Source organism: Candoia aspera, chromosome 1 (assembly GCF_035149785.1).
Source record: "Candoia aspera isolate rCanAsp1 chromosome 1, rCanAsp1.hap2, whole genome shotgun sequence".
Lineage (NCBI taxonomy): Eukaryota > Metazoa > Chordata > Lepidosauria > Squamata > Boidae > Candoia > Candoia aspera.
Window position 1 is genome coordinate 312,630,228 of NC_086153.1, and position 20,265 is coordinate 312,650,492.

The 20,265-nt window shown below is 36.3% G+C and overlaps 1 protein-coding gene across 5 annotated transcripts in view; it reads left to right on the forward strand.

The window, feature by feature from the left end:
- PPP2R5C (protein phosphatase 2 regulatory subunit B'gamma) overlaps positions 1-20,265 on the forward strand; it is a 75,829-nt gene that overhangs the window by 35,924 nt on the left and 19,640 nt on the right. For 4 of the 5 annotated variants that reach the window (XM_063290331.1, XM_063290329.1, XM_063290332.1 and 1 more), the window contains 6 exons: positions 7,944-8,143; positions 10,065-10,175; positions 11,359-11,451; positions 11,538-11,668; positions 16,500-16,559; positions 16,980-17,088. In XM_063290331.1, coding sequence (XP_063146401.1) covers positions 7,944-8,143; positions 10,065-10,175; positions 11,359-11,451; positions 11,538-11,668; positions 16,500-16,559; positions 16,980-17,088 — 704 coding nt within the window. The remainder of the gene's footprint in view (positions 1-7,943; positions 8,144-10,064; positions 10,176-11,358; positions 11,452-11,537; positions 11,669-16,499; positions 16,560-16,979; positions 17,089-20,265) is intronic. The other variant, XM_063290330.1, reaches the window with a different exon arrangement.

Consider the following 20,265-nt stretch of genomic DNA (forward strand, 5'->3'; position numbering starts at 1 on the left):
TCCACCTTGCCCTTGGTCGGCCCCTCTTCCTTTTGCCCTCCACTCTTCCTAGCATCAGCATCTTCTCCAGGCTGTCCTGTCTTCTCATTGTGTGGCCAAAGTATTTCAGTTTTGCCTTGAATATCATTCCCTCAAGTGAGCAGTCTGGCTTTATTTCCTGGAGGATGGACTGGTTTGATCTTCTGGCAGTCCAAGGCACTCTCAGAATTTTCCTCCACCACCACAGTTCAAAAGCATCGATCTTCCTTCTCTCAGCCTTCCTTATGGTCCAGCTCTCGCAGCCATATGTTACTATGGGGAACACCATTGCTTTAACTATGCGGACCTTTGTTGTCAGTGTGATGTCTCTGCTCTTAACTATTTTATCGAGATTTGTCATTGCTCTTCTCCCAAGGATTAAGCGTCTTCTGATTTCCTGACTGCAGTCAGCATCTGCAGTCATCTTCGCACCTAGGAATACAAAGTCTTTCACTGCTTCTACATTTTCTCCCTCTATTTGCCAGTTATCAATCAAGCTGGTTGCCATAATCTTGGTTTTTTTGAGGTTTAGCTGCAAGCCAGCTTTTGCACTTTCTTCTTTCACCTTCATCATAAGGCTCCTCAGTTCCTCTTCACTTTCAGCCATCAAAGTGGTATCATCTGCATATCTCAGATTGTTAATGTTTCTTCCAGCGATTTTAACTCCAGCCTTGGATTCCTCAAGCCCAGCATGTCGCATGATGTGTTCTGCATACAAGTTGAATAGGTAGGGTGAGAGTATACAGCCCTGCCGTACTCCTTTCCCAATCTTAAACCAGTCTATTGTTCCATGGTCTGTTCTTACTGTTGCTACTTGGTCGTTATACAGATTCCTCAGGAGGCATACAAGATGACTTGGTATCCCCATACCACTAAGAACTTGCCACAATTTGTTATGGTCCACACAGTCAAAGGCTTTAGAATAGTCAATAAAACAGAAATAGATGTTTTTCTGAAACTCCCTGGCTTTTTCCATTATCCAGCGGATATTGGCAATTTGGTCCCTAGTTCCTCTGCCTTTTCTAAACCCAGCTTGTACATCTGGCAATTCTCGCTCCATGAATTGCTGAAGTCTACCTTGCAGGACCTTGAGCATTACCTTACTGGCATGTGAAATGAGTGCCACTGTTCGATAGTTTGAACATTCTTTAGTGTTTCCCTTTTTTGGTATGGGGATGTAAGTTGATTTTTTCCAATCTGATGGCCATTCCTGTGTTTTCCAAATTTGCTGGCATATAGCATGCATTACCTTGACAGCATCATCTCGCAAGATTTTGAACAGTTCAGCTGGGATGCCGTCGTCTCCTGCTGCCTTGTTATTAGCAATGCTTCTTAAGGCCCATTCAACCTCACTCTTCAGGATGTCTGGCTCTAGCTCACTGACCACACCATCAAAGCTATCCCCGATATTGTTATCCTTCCTATACAGATCTTCCGTATATTCTTGCCACCTTTTCTTGATCTCTTCTTCTTCTGTTAGGTCCTTGCCATCTTTGTTTTTGATCATACCCATTTTTGCCTGGAATTTACCTCCAATGTTTCTAATTTTCTGGAAGAGGTCTCTTGTCCTTCCTATTCTATTGTCTTCTTCCACTTCCACGCATTCCTTGTTTAAAAATAATTCCTTATCTCTTCTGGCTAACCTCTGGAATTTTGCATTTAATTGGGCATATCTTCCCCTATCACTGTTGCCTTTTGCTTTCCTTCTTTCTTGGGCTACTTCTAGTGTCTCAGCAGACAGCCACTTTGCCTTCTTGGTTTTCTCTTTCTTTGGGATGTATTTTGTTGCCGCCTCCTCAACAATGTTGCGAACTTCTGTCTAGAGTTCTTCCGGGACCCTATCTACTAAGTCCAGTCCCTTAAATCTATTCTTCACCTCCACTGCATATTCCTGAGGGATATTAGTGAGCTCATATCTAGCTGCTCTGTGGGTCTTCCCTAATCTCTTTAGTCTGATCCTAAATTGTGCAAGAAGACGTTCGTGATCAGAAGTACAGTCAGCTCCAGGTCTTGTTTTTACCGACTGTATAGATGACCGCCACCTTTGGCTGCAAAGGATGTAGTCAATCTGATTTCAGTGTTGTCCATCTGGTGAAGTCCATGTATAAAGCCGTCTCTTAGGTTGTTGGAAGAGAGTGTTTGTTATGCAGAGTGAGTTGTCTTGGCAAAATTCTATCAGCCTATGTCCTGCTTTGTTTTGTTCTCCCAGGCCATGCTTACCTGTAATTCCAGGTGTCATTTGACTGCCCACCTTAGCATTCCAGTCTCCCGTGATGAAAATAACATCTCTTTTAGGCGTGTTGTCCAGTAGGTGCTGCAGATCCTCATAGAACTGCTCTACTTCAGCTTCTTCAGCATCTGTGGTTGGGGCATATATTTGGATCACTGTGATGTTAGATGGCTTGCCCTGAATTTGAATTGAGATCATTCTTTCGTTTTTTGGATTGTATCCAAGCACTGCTTTAGCCACTTTACTATTAATTATGAAGGCTACTCCATTTCTTCTGTGGTCCTCTTGTCCACAGTAGTAGATCTGGTGGTCATTTGATGTGAAGTGGCCCATTCCAGTCCATTTCAGTTCGCTGATGCCCAAAATATCTATCTTTAATCTTGACGTCTCACCAATAACCACATCCAGTTTGCCCTGGCTCATAGATCTTACATTCCAGGTTCCAATGGTGTGTTGATCCTTAGAACATCGGATTCGCCGTTCACCACCAGCACCGTCGGCCGCTAGCCGTCCTTTCGGCTTTGAGCTAGCTGCGTCATCACGTCTGGGGCTAGTTGAACTCATCCTCTGTTCCTCCCCAGTAGCATTTTGACCATCTTCCGACCTGGGGGTCTCATCTTCCGATGGTATACCAACATATCTCTGGCTGTACTGATCCATTTAGTTTTCACGGCAAGAATACTGGGGTGGGTTGCCATTACCTTCCCCAGGGATCGCATTTAGTCTGACCTCTCATGACCTTCCCGTCTTGGGTGGCCCTTCACGGTTTAGCTCATGGCATCATTGAGGTGCTCAAGCTCCAGCACCACGACAAGGTAACGATCCTTTGCTGTATTAGTGGTATATATTTTTTTCTGATCTGTCTTCAAATAAAAGCCCTTTTCTTGCTAAATTTAATCATGATTGTTAACTAAATAAAACCTAAGTAAATGAACTGCATGTTGTGATCTTCAGTTGTACTTCAAGAGGGTATTAAGCTGTTTTTCCATATGCAAAGCAGCAGGTCTGTCTGGACAAACAAGACAATTATGTTCTCCCAAGCCTTGGGATAGAATGGTTGTGGAACCCCTTTTAGTTTTGTTATGTTTGCCTTATGGCTGGGTGTATTGTTCTTCCAGTTGGCCTGAATCTTTTTTACTCATGTCTAGGTCTAGGTCTATATCTAATCTGTAAGCTGTCCAGAGTCATTGAGGAGTCAGATGGACTTAAACTCTGAAAATGTGCTTCAAATTGGAGGGAAAGAGTAGAACTCTAACCATGAAAATATGTTTAGACATTAAAGTAGGGGGAGAGTGAGCGCTTCAAAGAATTGTGAGGAATGTGTTTGAGAGTTGAATAAATCCCAAGTTGGACAACAAGCCTCTGAATAACTCTCTTGAAAGCCTGAAATGTTGGACATTTTCCCCACCTTTTAGTTACCCGCAACTCACTACATTCCTTCCAATCACTCAGCATAAGAAGATCCATAATATATCTCCCAAATGGCTGTAGTGTTTGTAGTTGAAGATAAGGAGCTCATCCCACAACCTTGGAAAGCTCCTGTAGGTGATTTCATCCCTCCAGAACTACTAAAGAAAAATAAAGATTGGTGGGCCTCAGTGCCGGCTGCTTTATTTATATTAACAGCAGAGCACATTTTCCATCTGAGTGGAATAGGGCCGTTGTCATCCCTTTCCATGAGAATAAAGGAAATAGATTTAGAGATTTCAACCTTGGACCATTGTTTCGTCCTACACCATTTAGCTGGAAAATGCACCTCACCACCCAAAGGCACCCCTTCTGCAGCCTTGATGCATTTCAAATCAGTTTTTGATTTGATTCTAAGTAAGAAGCTATGGGGAAAATTACATGGATCCTCAGTGGATAAAAGATTGTTCCTTCATATCCAGACTGTTTATTCTAATACCTCATTGAGAGTCAGATGTTCCCTGGGGGCATCTTTCTAGAGCTGCTACCAGCCAGAAAGGGGTTAGGCAAGCATGTATTCTAGCACCCCTAGAATTTCAATCTGTATAATAATTCAATAATTCAGGCTCTCATATCTTCTGTTCGTCACTCTCCAACGTTGCAGATTGTGCGATTCCAGATTCTTTATATGCAGATGATGTAATAATTTTGTGTGTCTCCCAGGTGGGCATGAGAAGGGCATTGAGGGCATTGGCTTTCTTTTGCCTAAAAGCTTGTAATAAATGATCAAAAAATGAAAGTATTAGTTTTTTCATGATGCTACTATAAGATGCATAAATGGCAAATTAATGGGACCTCAGCAGAGCAGGTGTGTACTTATAAAGATTTTGGGATGCAGTTCCAGGCCAGTCGCTCAACGTAGGAAACACATTTTATTCCTGCAGTCTGCAAGGCCTTTCTTGCCAAGGTTATTTCTCAGCTTTTGTATGGTGTCCAGATTTGTACTTTTACAAAGTTTAATACCTTAGAAGCTGTCCAATCCAAGTTTATACAACCTATATTTGCAGTTCCAAGATGCATTAGGAATGCTGCCTTATGGCTAGAGGCAGGTTTGGTTTCTGTGGGTGTCAGAGCCTGGTATTATCTCATTAATTTCTGGTTAACATTAATTTTTCCCCTCTGGGTCTAGCCTGAGTGGTTCTCAGAGTCCATTTTCAATCAGCTTGGCTAACTAAAGCTAATAGCAAACTTCAGTATGTAAGTCTCTGTTTGGAGACCCTCTGCTCATTAAGATTTGAAAATGCCAGGGGTTATCTTAATCAATGTACCTAGGATATTGATTTCCAAACAAGTCTGAGTCTAGCATCCAATCCCACAGTCTGTGGATTTTTATCAAATGGGCATGTGCCATCATCTTATCTCTCCTCCATACTAATTCTGAAATTTTACCAGGCCTTGACCATGGCCAGGTAGGATGCACTACCATCCACAGTCCTGGGGGGGGCGGGGCTTTATAAAAATGTCCCTCTATGGAGTCCTTGGTGCTCTCTGAGCCTTGTTGTTTTCTTGCAGACATTTCATTACCAGACTGGGCAACATCTTCAGTGCAAAAAAAAAATGTCCTCTACATCAGTGCCTGTGCCCATGTAGGGACAGCTCCATGGAGCTCCCGGGCCACTTGTTCCTCTATTGCTTTTTTTACATTCTAAAATACCTGCCAGAGAGTACAATGTTTATTTGTCACTTCTGCCTGACCAGGACTTCTGTCTAACCAGGTTGCCCAGTTCTGTGCCTTTATATGTTCCATTTGTCCCACTTACAACTGCTGATTAGTACGAATCTCAATTATTTCCATGATGTTGATGTTCATTTATTATATTTTATGCTTTTTATTCATATCTTTAGATTTTAGGTGTATATGTTTCTATATATATCAGATATACAAAGGTTGCAATAAAGGAAAAGAATAATCATGACAGGTTTGCATTACACAAAGTGATCCCTTGATATAGCTTCATGTAATGGAATAAAAGAGAGACTTAAGGAGATTTTGACCACTTAGCTAAGTTAAAGCTAGCTGTCTGACCATTGATTGATTGATTATGTGCCATCAAGTTTTAGCAACCACAAAGATAGAATTTCTCCATGACATTCTGTCCCTAGCCTGGTCTTTCAGGTCTTCCAATGGTGCACCCATCACCGTTGTAACTGAGTCCATCTACCTTTTTGCTGGTCATCCTCTTAGCTTTCCTTTTACCCTTCCCAGCATCAGTGCCTTCTCTAGAAAGCTAGGTCTTCACATAATGTGTCCAGAGTAAGATAATTTGAACCTGGTTATTTGTGTCTCCAGAGAGAACTCTAGGTTGATTTGTTTGATGATCCATTTGTGTGTTTTCATAGCTGTCCACAGTATTTTCAGGAGTCTTCTCCAACCCCAAAGGTCTAAAGCATTAATACTCTTTCTATCCTGCTTCTTCAAAGTCCAACTTTTGTTTACATAGAGTGTCATAGGGAGTACCATGGCTTGCACTACAGTATTCTGATCTTTGTAGGTAAAGACACATCATGGCATCTGAATATCTTTTCCACGTGACTGTTAACAAAAGCTAAATATTTGCGAGATAGGTAGATATACAGTATATGAGCAAAGTTATACCACATCCAGGTGAGGATGTTTCAGAATTGTTTTTGATCTTTTTTGGGGTGGGAAAGAGGTGAGATTCTCCAGAGTTAAAAGCATTCTAATAGATTGGCCTACAGTACATCATAGTCAATAGGCATTTGCTTGTATCTGAAGTTCCTAAGTGGGCAACTTTTAAAAATTCAATTAACAGGTATATTACAGGTAGATAACAGGTAGATTAAAAGGTAGATAATTGGGAAATAATCTCACTGATGTTGATGAAGGAATGGTAATTACTTGCATTCTGCTAAAAAAGTAATGGTGAACTGGACACTTCCTTATAGGCAGAAAGTGAAGAGAGAGAAGACAATTGACAGTCGGACAGGGTAAAAAGAGGGAAAAGAAAAAGTATATTTAAGGCACAAGGTGGACATTGGTGGCCCTTGGAACAACCAGTCATTCTGTAAATAAGTCTATTAATGTAACTCTTTCAATAGAAACAAATAATATAGAATATGATCTGTTCATACAATGTTACTGTTAAAGTTTTAATTATCCATTATGAACTAGCCATTTAAGTAAATGAAAAAAATATAATTGTTAGAGAATCAGCATGATGTGGTAGCTAAGGTCTTGAACTAGAGCACTGAAACCAGGTTCTAATCCATCTCAGCCATGGAAGCTGACTGGGTGACTTCTCTCTTGGCCCAGATGACATGCCAGGTGGTCATTGTGAGGAAAAATAGGGGGGAGCACTGTGTATGGCACCTTGAGCTCCTGAATAGATACAAATAGGAGATAAGTCTAGTAAATAACAACCACCCTCCCCGTCTAAGATACTATGCTACCAGGAAAAGAACCAATAAGAGCTGAGCTCAATATAATAACTCTGTGTTTATGGGGCGGGGGGGGGGGAGGACAAGGAGATTTGAAAGTACAGTTATTCCCTAATTACCTCTTTTACCCCAAACTTGTTTTGCCACAGTACTCTCAGGGCTCTCCATCTTGGCAGCCTTGTAACTTTTAAGTCTTCCCTTTTTTCTCAGAACAAATTGGTGCTTTAGCATGATGCCTGATTGATGATGTATGACAATTAAAACAACAGCAACCCCATTTTCCTCACACACTTTCTTCCATGTATTTAACAGGTACATGATAATCATGGCTCAGCTCCCCTGTAATATTCCCACAGCATTTTGCAGCTGGTTTCAATGAAAGTCCTAACATTTTGTTCCATTTGTTTTGCTAGCTCTGTGCTTGAGTACTGTCCTCTCTGAGGTAGCTTTCACAGGCTGAGTTTTGACAGATATATGCAAAAACAGTCAGTACGCTTTTTCGGGATATCAGAGGATTCTGTGTCATTGGTATAACAAATATCAACGTTCTAGCTCATGTAAAAGTATTTTAATCGGGTGGGGAGGGGGACCACCAAACCCTGTGTTAGGTGATGTATACTGTAAATGATGAACGTTTCATCTATTACTGAATATTAGTGGGAATCAGAGGAGTAAACACAGAGAAAAAAGAGTATGGTGTATATTTTAAGCATTACACAAAATGTCAACAGCTGAATCAGTTTTTCTTCAGAAAATCGTGTTATAATTCTCACTGTAATGCAAAGATTTACAAACAGCAGGAGTATAACCATTTTGAAAATCTTTTCAGATGTTCCCCCCACAGAGCAAGAAAAGCTTTTTATTCAGAAATTGCGACAATGTTGTGTCCTTTTCGACTTTGTTTCTGACCCACTAAGTGACCTGAAGTGGAAGGAAGTAAAGCGAGCAGCTTTAAGTGAAATGGTAGAGTACATCACACATAATCGCAATGTAATTACTGAGCCCATTTACCCAGAAGTAGTACATATGGTAAGTTATTTCAATAAACTTTTTTTTTTTAAATCATTTCCTTTGAGTACATTCTTCTAAACAGATTTCTGTAAGTGGTGATTTTGTTAACATTTCTGTTTCCTGTGGTATGCTCACTTTTGTACTAAAATCTCATATGTAAGGATAACAGAAGAGACTTGGCTTTTGGAAGCATACTGTACTATCATATGTATTGAATAACTAACTTCTAATAATATTTCATGTTCAATTATTAGTATCAGTATGAAGTGTATCACATAAATCAGAGGTGATTTATTTTGGTACTATACAATCTGTTGCTAATTTTATTAGAATTTGCATGGTTCATAGATAGGTTGTAATTCTGGCATAAATGCAGATCAGTGTTTAAGCTTATCATTAACCCTGCTCTTCTTCAAATCCTATGGTATATTAGGAGAAGTCAAGAATGGGAGACTTGTTTGCAAAATAAATAACATCTGGATTTGATATCCCAAGACTGCTAGAACACAGTTTTAAAACTAGTATGGTGGGCATTGAGGTCCCATTTGAGATTATTCCGACCCTAATTCCATGACAGAGAATAACATATATTGGATGGTCATTCTTTTCCATATTCCCATTCACTGCATTTCAGTTTGTGAAGAGACACTGCAACATCTCTCTGAATATCATACAGATAGGCCTAAATGGGAGGAATGATGACTGAGGGAGACTGATCTCAAACTTTGAAAACAAGATTCCTGAGTTTCAGCTAACTGTCTCTATCAGCAGCCTGTCAGTTGCCCTTTGAACAATTTCTGAACAGTTTTCATAGGCAATCCCATGCAGGGCATGTTTAAAGAATTTGGATATCAAAACAACCAGAAATTATTCTGATATCACTGCAGTCAGATGTTCTCTGTCTAGTAGTTCTTCCTACTGCCACCACTTGGGCACACTGGATCCAAAACCATCCTCCACCTTCCAGACTGATTCTTAAGTGGGCAACACAGTTCAATCCCACCTAGGCTATATACCAGAGTAGGCAACCTGCAAACCACATGTAGCATTCAACCTCTAATTTATGACCCCTAGAGCACCTCCTGATTATATTGCCAAAATTTAGTGGTAAAACATTCTCAGTGGTATGACTTTTCTTTGGGGGTGAGATTCTGGCGTAAAAAGGTGCAATCCATTCATTCCATCATTAAACTCAAAACAGCTTTAGGATGCTCACTGTCTCCTTGGAATTTGATATATTATAGAAGGTTAGTTGATACTAAGACATTGATACACTGCAGTTCAGATTTCAGTTATACTTATTAAAATTGGGAAGATGGAACAGCATTTGCTAGAGATAATTTTTAAAGATTATGGGTCTTGGTCTGCCATTTGTTATCTAATTATCTATTACTACAAATTCATATTAAGATGAGATTTTAACCAAGGAATTCAGCCTTCTTACACCAACCTCTTAGGATGAAGTGCTGTTCTCAGTAGGTGCTGTTCTGATGAGCACAAGAACAATTCTTAATATGTAATAGCTTTAGTGGAGAAAGAGAGATTTGTGCAAGAGATTTATTCATTCATTCATTCATTCAGCAAATTGATATGGCTGCCTATCTCATGAAATGTAACTTTGGGCAGTGTACAAACAATGCATTGCTTCTATGATAAATTATGCTTCTAGTTTATTGTAATCTGTCCTAAATTGACATTTCAATTTCATTTTCTTCTAAATGTGCTGACATGTTCCTCTTAAGATTGAGTTATTTATTTTTTTCCTCCTCCCAATAAACTGGAATTTTTCTGAGAAACTTCTTGAAAGAAAAGTTTCTGTATGTAGAGGAGAAACTGCTATATATTTGTATTTGCTTTGTTGTTTTTTAATATTTGTGCAAGAACATACTTTAAAAATTGGGGATTTTGTGTACTTTTGCTTAAATAAGTCTGATTTTAGTTTGCAGTTAACATGTTTCGCACACTACCCCCTTCATCCAATCCAACGGGAGCAGAATTTGACCCAGAGGAGGATGAACCAACTTTAGAAGCTGCCTGGCCTCACTTACAGGTACAATTGAAATACGTGTTTTCACTTTTGCCTCAGGAATGACAAAATTAGTGCAAAATAAGGGATGAAAACGTTAAATCTGGAGATTGAAATGGATGGCTCATCTGGTTAGGTCTAATGTATTCTAATATTGCTGTTTCATTATACAGTTAGATTAATCTTTTAATAAGTAAAATGTTAACATGTTTTATGCACTATTATTGATCTTAATAAAATTATACTTTTGAGGCATATGCTTTAAATATAGGTAAGATTCATGGTACTTGTGATTCATTGTACGGAAGGTATAAATGTAATTGTAAACATTCAGTTAGTGTTAAGTAAAATAATACTTTGGGTTTTATGTCAGACCCACTGATCCTCTTTGATACTCCATGATTAAAAGGTCAACCTTTTTTCTCTTCCCATCTCATAGTGACCTTTCCCTTTAATCAAGCTTTCCTATTTGTTAAAATTACAATTTTAACACATTTCCATAGTTTTTAGGCTTCATAACTAATACTCATTCTAGCTGTGAATTCTGGGAATTCTAATCCCAGCTTATCTGGCAGGTGTCAGGTAGCCTTAAATCTTAAGTGCAGTAAAGTAATAAATCAGCACCAACTTTAATAGTGATTAACACAAAGTTTTTCTTAAGATACACTGGAAATCAGTCTGGGAAACCCTACTAGCTTTTATTTATATACAATTTTTTTAGCCCACATAGTAATTGTTAAAACCAATTTCAACATGAATTATCAGAGATACTAATACATGTATTAACCATAGCTAAGCCAGATAGGGAAAATCTACTTAAGATGGAGAATGTGCATTTTTGCATTCAGCTTCCAACCTATTGTCTACAATTCAGAATAGGTCATTGTATGTTAATTGGATCAGAGCTGCAAACATTGTGAGATTAATATAGTAAATCTTTATTGGGAAATGGAATTGCTCAATTCGTTAGGAACAACTTATTGCCAAGCCTGAGTGAGATGAATGCTTCAGGATATTTTATGCCCCACAAAAAAAGAACTGAGAAAAACATAGGAAGCTGAAGCAATTAATCTTGCACATATTCATCTTGACAATTTTGAGTCTTTCTTGGAAAGTGTTTAAAACTCAGTAATGTCTTAACAGCTTTTCAAAATTCAAGTTGATTTCTGTTGTAAAACTAATTTTTATTTTTGTGGATCTTTTTCAGCTTGTTTATGAATTTTTCTTAAGGTTTTTAGAATCTCCAGATTTCCAACCTAATATAGCTAAGAAATATATTGATCAGAAGTTTGTATTGCAGGTGAGGTTAAAAAAGAATATATCTTCAAACTTTAAGTCCCATTTAATTTGAAATGGATTAAACAAATAAATGTTCATCTCTTGCAGCTTTTAGAGCTTTTTGACAGTGAAGATCCTCGTGAAAGAGATTTTCTTAAGACTACTCTGCACAGAATATATGGAAAATTCTTAGGCCTAAGAGCTTACATCAGGAAGCAAATTAACAACATATTTTATAGGTATGTCTATATTCTGTGCTGATGTTCAGGAATAGGTAAAGTATTTTAATCATGTTATAACTTTTTTTTGTAGAAAATAAAAATGGTATTAAAATCAAACAAGTATTAAATTTATTAAGTGTCTGCTTTTGTCCCATAGCTAGTAATGTAATTTACATTTCCAAAAGCCAGGCCAAGGTGTTTTGACTTACTTAAAATTGGAGCTTCATGGCTTTTAACAATAGTAAATTCCTTGAATATTGTATGACAACATCTTGGCATGTGAATTAACAGCAGGATAATTTTTTTAATGTACAGCAGATATGTATAGACAGAGAGTACATTTTCCCCATTGCCCAGTTTTCCCAAAAGGAAACATATGGCAGAACCCCTTTAAAGAATGCAGTGCCAGCTGTGCCACAGCTTTTGCCAATCATCTATAAAAGACAGAAGTACCAGCTGTAGATAGAGCTTATCTTCTGTACAAATAGTAACGAATAAACATTTAGAAAAGAAATGGAAATAAGAGTGAAAAATATGTTATCTGTGTGAACCAGCTTTTGTCTATATACCAGAGACAAAAGTAAAGATTTCCATTAAAAGAAGGAATGTGAATTGTAATTATGACAAGAATGCTTGAATGTACAGTATCATTCCATCAATATCCTTGTCTAAAAAAGAGTTGAACTAAAATAGGATATGCAAGTGACATCATTATTTGCAAGGATTACATTCTAGTGTACAACCACGTATAATAAGCCTATGATAATTAGGTGGTTAGGTTCTAGAAAGCTAATACTTCATACAAATTACAAAATTTGATTATTAGGACAAAGATACATCTTTTCAGACTTTTACTTTACAATGGCCTTGTCTACTTGACTGGTTTCAGTGTCTTCAAATGAGTAGTATATTATTAAAAGAACTGTAGAAACAAGGGATAATATTTAGAAATTTGACTAAATTTGAAAAATAACATGAAAATTGGAGCGTTTGCCAGATCCTATTTACAAATTGTTAGTGAAATATGACTCAGAAACAGAACAAATTAAATACTGTATTATTAAATGCAGAATTTAGTTGTAATATATATGTAACAATGGGAATTTCAATGGAAGAATATCAAAATTACATTATCATACTCAGAGAAAACTTGTGTAAGATGTTTTATCATTGATATATTGCTCCGATTCTGACTGCTAAAATAGACCATTCATTTCCTAAAAATATAATGATCAGTTCAGATCATTCTTTCATCTTTAGCGGCAATATTCCAACAGTTCTGGAAAATTATATATACTAGAATGAAACAAATGTTAAAAGTTACATTTCTTTTTCAGCCTGCAATATTCAACTTTACTAAACTATATATGCCCATAAAGTATTCTGAAGTAGCTTTATACGTGCTAACTACTCTAAGGATACCCTGTGCTGCTTATTGGAAAGGATGTTTGATCCCTTCTATGGAAGAATGGCTAACCAAGTTGCAGCAGTATGCTTCAACATCCAAAATAACTTCGTTTCTTAAAAATAAATCTGACAAAGAATTAATTCAATTTGGACATTATGTATAGATTACAATTTAATATATGAATTTGTACCATATCCAGAATTAGGGTTTCTCTTGACGTAGTCTTAATATTTCAGTTTTATAGGATTTCCTTAATCATTATGATTTATACTGTGCTGATTACCGTTTTGAAATTTATATTGTTTAAAGCTCAACAGTGATTTTTAGTTTTTAAAAACAGTGTAGTATTTCCAATTGTTTATAATTAACCAGTGAAACCCTGAAAAGCTTTAATAGCCAAGATTATATAATGGCTGTTGGTAGTGAATTTTTCTTTTTCAGTTATAAAATTAGAAAAATTCTTAATTAAAATAGCAGCTCCTGTAGTAAATTTTGCCACATATATATATATCTGATCAATTCAATGTGTTGCCATAAAATGTTTCTATTTTAGCAGCAAAAACAAAAAACCTACTTAGGCTTCAATTTGTAAAAAAACAAAACAAAAAAAACCTTTCTCTTCTTTGATACACAAACCCTCAGATCTTAATATTGCATGAAAGAAATAACATTGTTCAAAATCATGAAAAGACTCAAGATTCTTGGATCAAGGCAAAGAAAAAAATAACTATTCAGTGAGCCAAAGCATACTTATGTACATTTTAAAAAATTGAAATAAAAATAAGAAACATTGAGTCCATAGCCATAAAAATAAAGAAAAAAACCTAAAGAGGCAAAAGAAGTATAATAAAGCCAAAAAAGTGACTTCTGGACAAGATGAACTTATGTTAATTGCAGTTCATTTTCTCTTCTCTTTTGAGCTGCTCAAAAACTATAACTGAACTGCTTGTTAAAAAATAACTGGTAAACAAAAATGTTACTCATGTCTTTTACTGAGTTTTGAATTTTGGGGAGGAAATATGCCTCATAAGCAAAGAAATAGATTTCCCCTGCCCCTTCTATCTTGCCCATCAGGGAGGAATTGCCCTAACTGAGTAAGATAACTTCTCGCTTGTGCTATTAAAAGGCTGATTATTCCTGAGAAACCTGCTCTGTCTGAAGAGGCTCTTGGGTCAGCTGACCGATTATGATCTGTGTGGTTCACATACAGCTATGCTATCTCCAGAGCTTCCATCTGCAATTGAGCCAAGACGGGTATCAAACATTGAGCTATTCTTCTAAAGCAGTCTATAAGCAGAAACTGCAAAATATGTGCTTAACACTGGTATACTCCAACAAAAGTTAATTCCCAGTAGCAGGAAATAAAAAAGCTTCAGAAAAATTCTAATTGAATTTTATGAGAACAGAATTTTAAAAATTGAAAAAAATGTATTCTGAGGAATTGGCATGCTGAACTTAAACAGATCCAAGACCATTTGTGCAGGAAGAAGCTCAAGAGTTCTGCATCTTCCTTATACTGTTGATGAGAAGCTTCTTGTGGCCATTACAGAGAAATACATTTGTGAATCAATTTTAGCTCTGTTGGAATTGATGCAAAATACCAAGTTTCATAAAGATTTCAGTCTTATCACAAGTCCAGTTGTAATAAAGTTCCTTAAGAGGACCATTAATACCTTGCAGCTCTTGAGACAATCAAAACTGCTGGAATATGCAGGTGAAAACCTAATGATCTTCCCTGATTTGCCTTCCAAAATAGTGAGCAAGTATAAAGAATTTAATCAAATTTGTGAGACAGCAAAACAGCATGGAATAAAGACCTTTTTCTTTATCCTATGATTTTTTTTTTGTCTGTCTTAGGTGGAAACTTTCATTATATTAATGTGGCTGCCAAATACTTGAAGATAAGATTTGAAATTCATTCTGATGCCAAAATACAATAGTAGACCTCCCAGTAATTGTGTGTATATCAAGACACCTTTTCCTCCCCCAAATCTATTTTGAAGTAGATAATCTCATCAGTTCAATGGGAAGAGAGGTTAAATATGTATCTAGTGGTTATAGTTTTAGAGGGTTATTTTTTTTCCCTTTTTTAGGAATTAAATTGTACTTGGGCTTCATAGAAAGCTTACTTTCCTTAATCATGGCCTCAGATGTCTGCTTCTGGACCTATATACAAAGAGAAGATGGAAGCAGCTATAAAATAGGTCCATTCTTGCAATAGTGTCTGTGCTTCTCCCTTCTTTTAAGTTTTTTTTTAAGCCACACAATATCAGCCAGCCAGATACACAGCTAGCTGTACATGCTATGCCTGCATTTAGCACATGCTTTATTTTTGCAAAGAGGATGAACAGCTAATCAGATTACTTTTGTTCTCTCTGTACTGACTTAATTTTCAACTAATTTAAGATGCTATTTTTTTATTACCTTTAGAGCCTTGAAAGTCAAGGCATAACACAGTTGCATATATTTTATTCTGTTCAGAGTAGTAACTCAAGCCTACTTCATAATTCTTTAAAATTTCCTAATAGGACCAGATCCATTACCATGTAATGCCTCTTCTTTGTACCTTCCTAGTAGTGATATCTCCCACACTGGTTCTGTTCTTGGCCTTCATCATCTGGTGGAATTTGATTAAAAATAATTTTAATTTCTTTTTAATTTAAAGCACTGAGAATGAAGCTTAATTTCTTCCATGCAGATTGTCTGAATATTGTTCCTTATTTCTATTAATGTTTTTTCATTTTGATTTTATTTTTTTCTTATGCACTTTGGATGCCCTGAAAAAAGCAGCCAGTCCTTCAATTATCTTTTCAAAAGATATTATAGCATTTTTATTTACTATATTTATATATGCAGCATACCATTTTGTAATAGGTAATTGTGTTCTGGCACACCAAAATCTATTTCCATTAATGCTATAAATGCCACAAGCTTTGACTGCCAATCTAGAAATAGGTTCCATTGGGTTCAGAGTGTTTTACTTCAAAGCAAATTAGTACTGGATTATAATCTAAATTCTCTACTAACTTCTGTTCTCTCCCTAATTCCATTCTACTCAGAGAAGTTTTAAAATACCCCTTCTTTCTGGGATTTTAAGATGACCTTATCTAACACTATGTATATTTTTCTGATATCCTTCCCTTTGTTATTTCAGTAAATAACAGTAAAGTAGATTTCTGCATGTTTGCATAATCTTAATATTTGTTATTCATAAAAATGTTTGTTTATGTACAGTATACCACAAATTTCCATAGCTGTCCCCAATTATAAGTAAAAAAATTAATATACATTTCAATTGAATAAGAATTCTGAACTTACAAGTATATACATTATGGTTTTAAATTGATGAAAGTGGGTTGTATCTGTGCCTTTCATCCAACTTGAACTAAGCATATTGTTGAATAAATTGCACCATTGATGATAATGAATTTGCTTTCTCAGGTTTATTTATGAGACGGAACATCACAATGGCATAGCAGAATTACTGGAAATATTGGGAAGGTAAACTGCCTAATAATTATGCTTCATAATAAATACTACTGTTTGAGTCTAAAGCCCGCTGAGTTTCAGAAAGAATAACAGTGGATCTTGGACTGAGCAAAACAAGAAACATTTTGCATAGCTTCTCTCAGTTTTAACTGGAAAAGTCTGCCACTGGAATTGATAGAATTATAGCAAAAATGGGGTAGTGCTTTACAATTACAGATATCTGGGAAATAATCCCTATATACATAATAATACGAATCTACTTACTGTTTTTATTGGTATTTGTACTTAGATATTTCAGAAGTCCAACAAAAAACTTGAATGAAAGCACAGCTTAGAACTAATGGAAGAATAAAGTTTTTCTTTAAAAAAATAAAATTAAAATGCAGCAATATAATGAATTTTCCAATTCTAAAACACTTTTTTCTTCTTCAGTATAATCAATGGATTTGCCTTACCATTAAAAGAAGAGCACAAAATTTTCCTTCTCAAGGTATTACTACCTTTGCACAAAGTAAAATCACTCAGTGTCTACCATCCACAGGTAAATAGTTTGATGTGTAAATATTGTTTTCAGATTATTGATAAATTACAAAACTGCAACATTTAATTAGGAAAATATGAAATGAAGAAAATGTTTTTTTTTAATTCTGAAGGCTCTGTGGTGCTGTTATTTCTCATCATGTTCTTTTGACTTAATCGAGTGTTAAACTGCTTTAAGTTGAAGCTTTTTTTAATTTCAAGCATTTTTAAGCTTTCTCAAGAAAAAATGCTAAAATTTTATATGCAGTTCTTGGTTTATTATAAATGCTTCTCTGTAGGTATTTCTCTGGGTTTTTTCTCTATCCTCAATCTACAATAAATAACAGGCAAGGCATTTTTCTAACAGGAAGCAAAGTGATGTGTGTTCTTCTCCTACAGACACAAAGAGCCATCTGGAGAATCTCCGTTCTTAGAGTAACATTGTAGATTATTACTGCTTCATTGGGGAATACACAGCTGCCTATTCTGGATGGATCCATATTCAGATAAACTGTATAATGTACAGTAACCCATCTAGTTTTAGCCTGTATTCGGTATCTTTTGCCTTTAGCCTTTCTATTCATTTATTAATTCCAATAGCCACTTTATGAAAAGATGGATGAGGGAGAGTGGACTCAGAGATTTAATTTAGAAAAATGAGAATTCTTGAATTGCGTGCTTATTTCTTTATAATCGCATAATGGACTTATATCACTTCAAGTGAGGTAACTATAGCACAAATTGTTCAGGCCTTTCACTTCAGTATTTTTATAATTATTAACCCTTGGTTGCAAAAAAAATTCTGAAAATATTTGCAACTAATTATTTTATTTTACAGTATTCAAATTAATGAATTCCCTGAGCTGAGAACAGCAAAGCAAGGATAAAACAGAAAACAACAATAATCAGAGTATTAAATGTACAATACAAATAGATATCCAAGATGGATGTCCAAAATCAGTCTGGGCTGAAGGCACATTGGAATAATAAACAAATTTTACTGCCTTTGGAATTGTAAGGAGAGAAGTGGCTAAATGTATATTTGGCAGTATCTAAGCTTATACAGGTAGTTCTCATTTAGTTACTGCCTCAGACAGTGACTGTTCACAGTTAACAATGGTAATGAAAAAATAACTTTGCGACCAATGCCCACTTTATGACTTTCACAGGTTTGTAAAGCAAAAGAAAACTGAAGTAAGATCATAAGCTCAGGCGCAGTTTCAGTTAGCGACCACTTTGCATTACAACCAAGTTTCTGGTCCCAGTGGTTGCTAAACAAGGACTACCTGTAGAATGTAATTGAAATTATAACCTTCAGTAGTGTTCCATACAGCTTCATCTAGTGGAGTAGAGAAACCAACATCTTTGTATGTTAGTAGCTACAGCTTGATAGGGGTAGGGTGTGGAATCTAGTCTGGAAATAACTGCCATTTGGTTTCATACTTACCAGTGCAAGTGGGATTAATGCCCCAAATTGATCCACTGTTAGTGGGAATATAATTAAAAGTACTAATTAATGAAGAGTACTGTATTTATTTATATAACTGTAGACAAGGATTTGAAACAGTTCAGTGAATGCTGCTTAAGAATGGCTATCACCTAATTCTGTAACTTTTAAAAAATATATAGTAAATTCAGTAGGCAAATGTAAATTTCGATGGGATTAAAATTATACAAAAGAGAAGGCCTGTTTTTGTCATATTGCTGAAAAGGGCAAACAGTGGAATTGATTTGCTAAAGAGAAAAACTAAAATGTGTTGAGTATTTCAATTTTTGTGGCCGCCCATCTCAAATTCATGACTCTGGGTAGCTAGCAACAGTTAAAAACACTATAAAAAGGTAATAATAAAAACAACACAAACATAATTGGCAGCTGAGGTAAAAACAGAATAACCAGCAACAAACCAACATAAATATTGCATATTCTCCCACATATCTGGCCCCCAGGTTTGGGGATAAAACCACATCTTTAAGGCCAACAGGGCCAGGGCCAGGGCCAATCTAATCTCTGGGGAGATTATGTTCCAAAGGGCAGGCTCCATGACAGAAAAGGCTCTCTTCCTGGACCGTGCCAGATGGCACCCCATAATGGATGGTATCCATAATATGCCTCTCCTGCTGGACCTAATGGAACATGTAGACATAATCAGGGAAAAGCTATCTCACAAATAATTTGGCCCTATGCCATGCAGATATCCTCAAGTCTCAGTTGGTTTTTATTTATTTATTTTATTCCTCACATTTCTTCACTGCCCATCTCACCAAAGCAACTCTGGGCAGTTTACAATCAGATTAAGATAATAAAAGGTTAAAATACTGTAAAAACAGATTCATTATAAAAATATAAATATAAAATCCAAGATGGAGAAACAACAGTCTCAATAAAATTCCTCAGGGCTTCATGAAGGCGCCAACCACCCCCATGATTGACTATCCTACCTCCTGCCCCAAGCAAGGTGGCAACTGCAGAGCAGTATAGTTTTGAATTACCATTTATTTCATCCAGTATTTACGTCAGCCAGTCATGCTATTTCTGGACATATATTCCAACTCTTTCTTCTTCCAAGAATTCAGTCTTCACTGGGCTATTTTTGGGGTGGGGGGTCATCTTGATTTTTGAACCCTAATATCACTTTCTTCTGTGTGGATGGACATGGTTTATCAATGTAAGGAACTATATTTGGAGACTGATTTCACTACTGGATCACAAAATTTATTGTAAAATGTAAATGCATATGTTTACACAAAACAAAGAATGTAAAAATGGTTGATCGCTGTTATTGTTAAAATACATTCTGTAAAAGTTTGCAGACCTGCATTTAGCAGGCATGTATTTTAAAGAGTGGCAGTGAAAAAAGAAGGATCAGGAGAAACCTTTGATTTACTGGATCCCATTTTCCTGACATACTTCAAGCAAGGATGGCAGATATACTAGCCTTTGAGATGATGTATTTTCTTTGCTTTCCATTGAAATCAATGGCTAGTAATTTTTTTTTAAATCTTTCTACTTGTGGCTTATATGCGTCCAGAAAGGCATAGGAAGTGGCAGCTCCTCTTCCATAGAATCTTTCCACCTCAGCATCCTTAGATTTGCTCTACCATGTTCTAAGGTTTTAGTGTGATTTGATATTTTGTGTGAATGTGCACTGCAGTATAATATATCTCAGGATAACCTGATGAAATAGATAAACATAAGCAT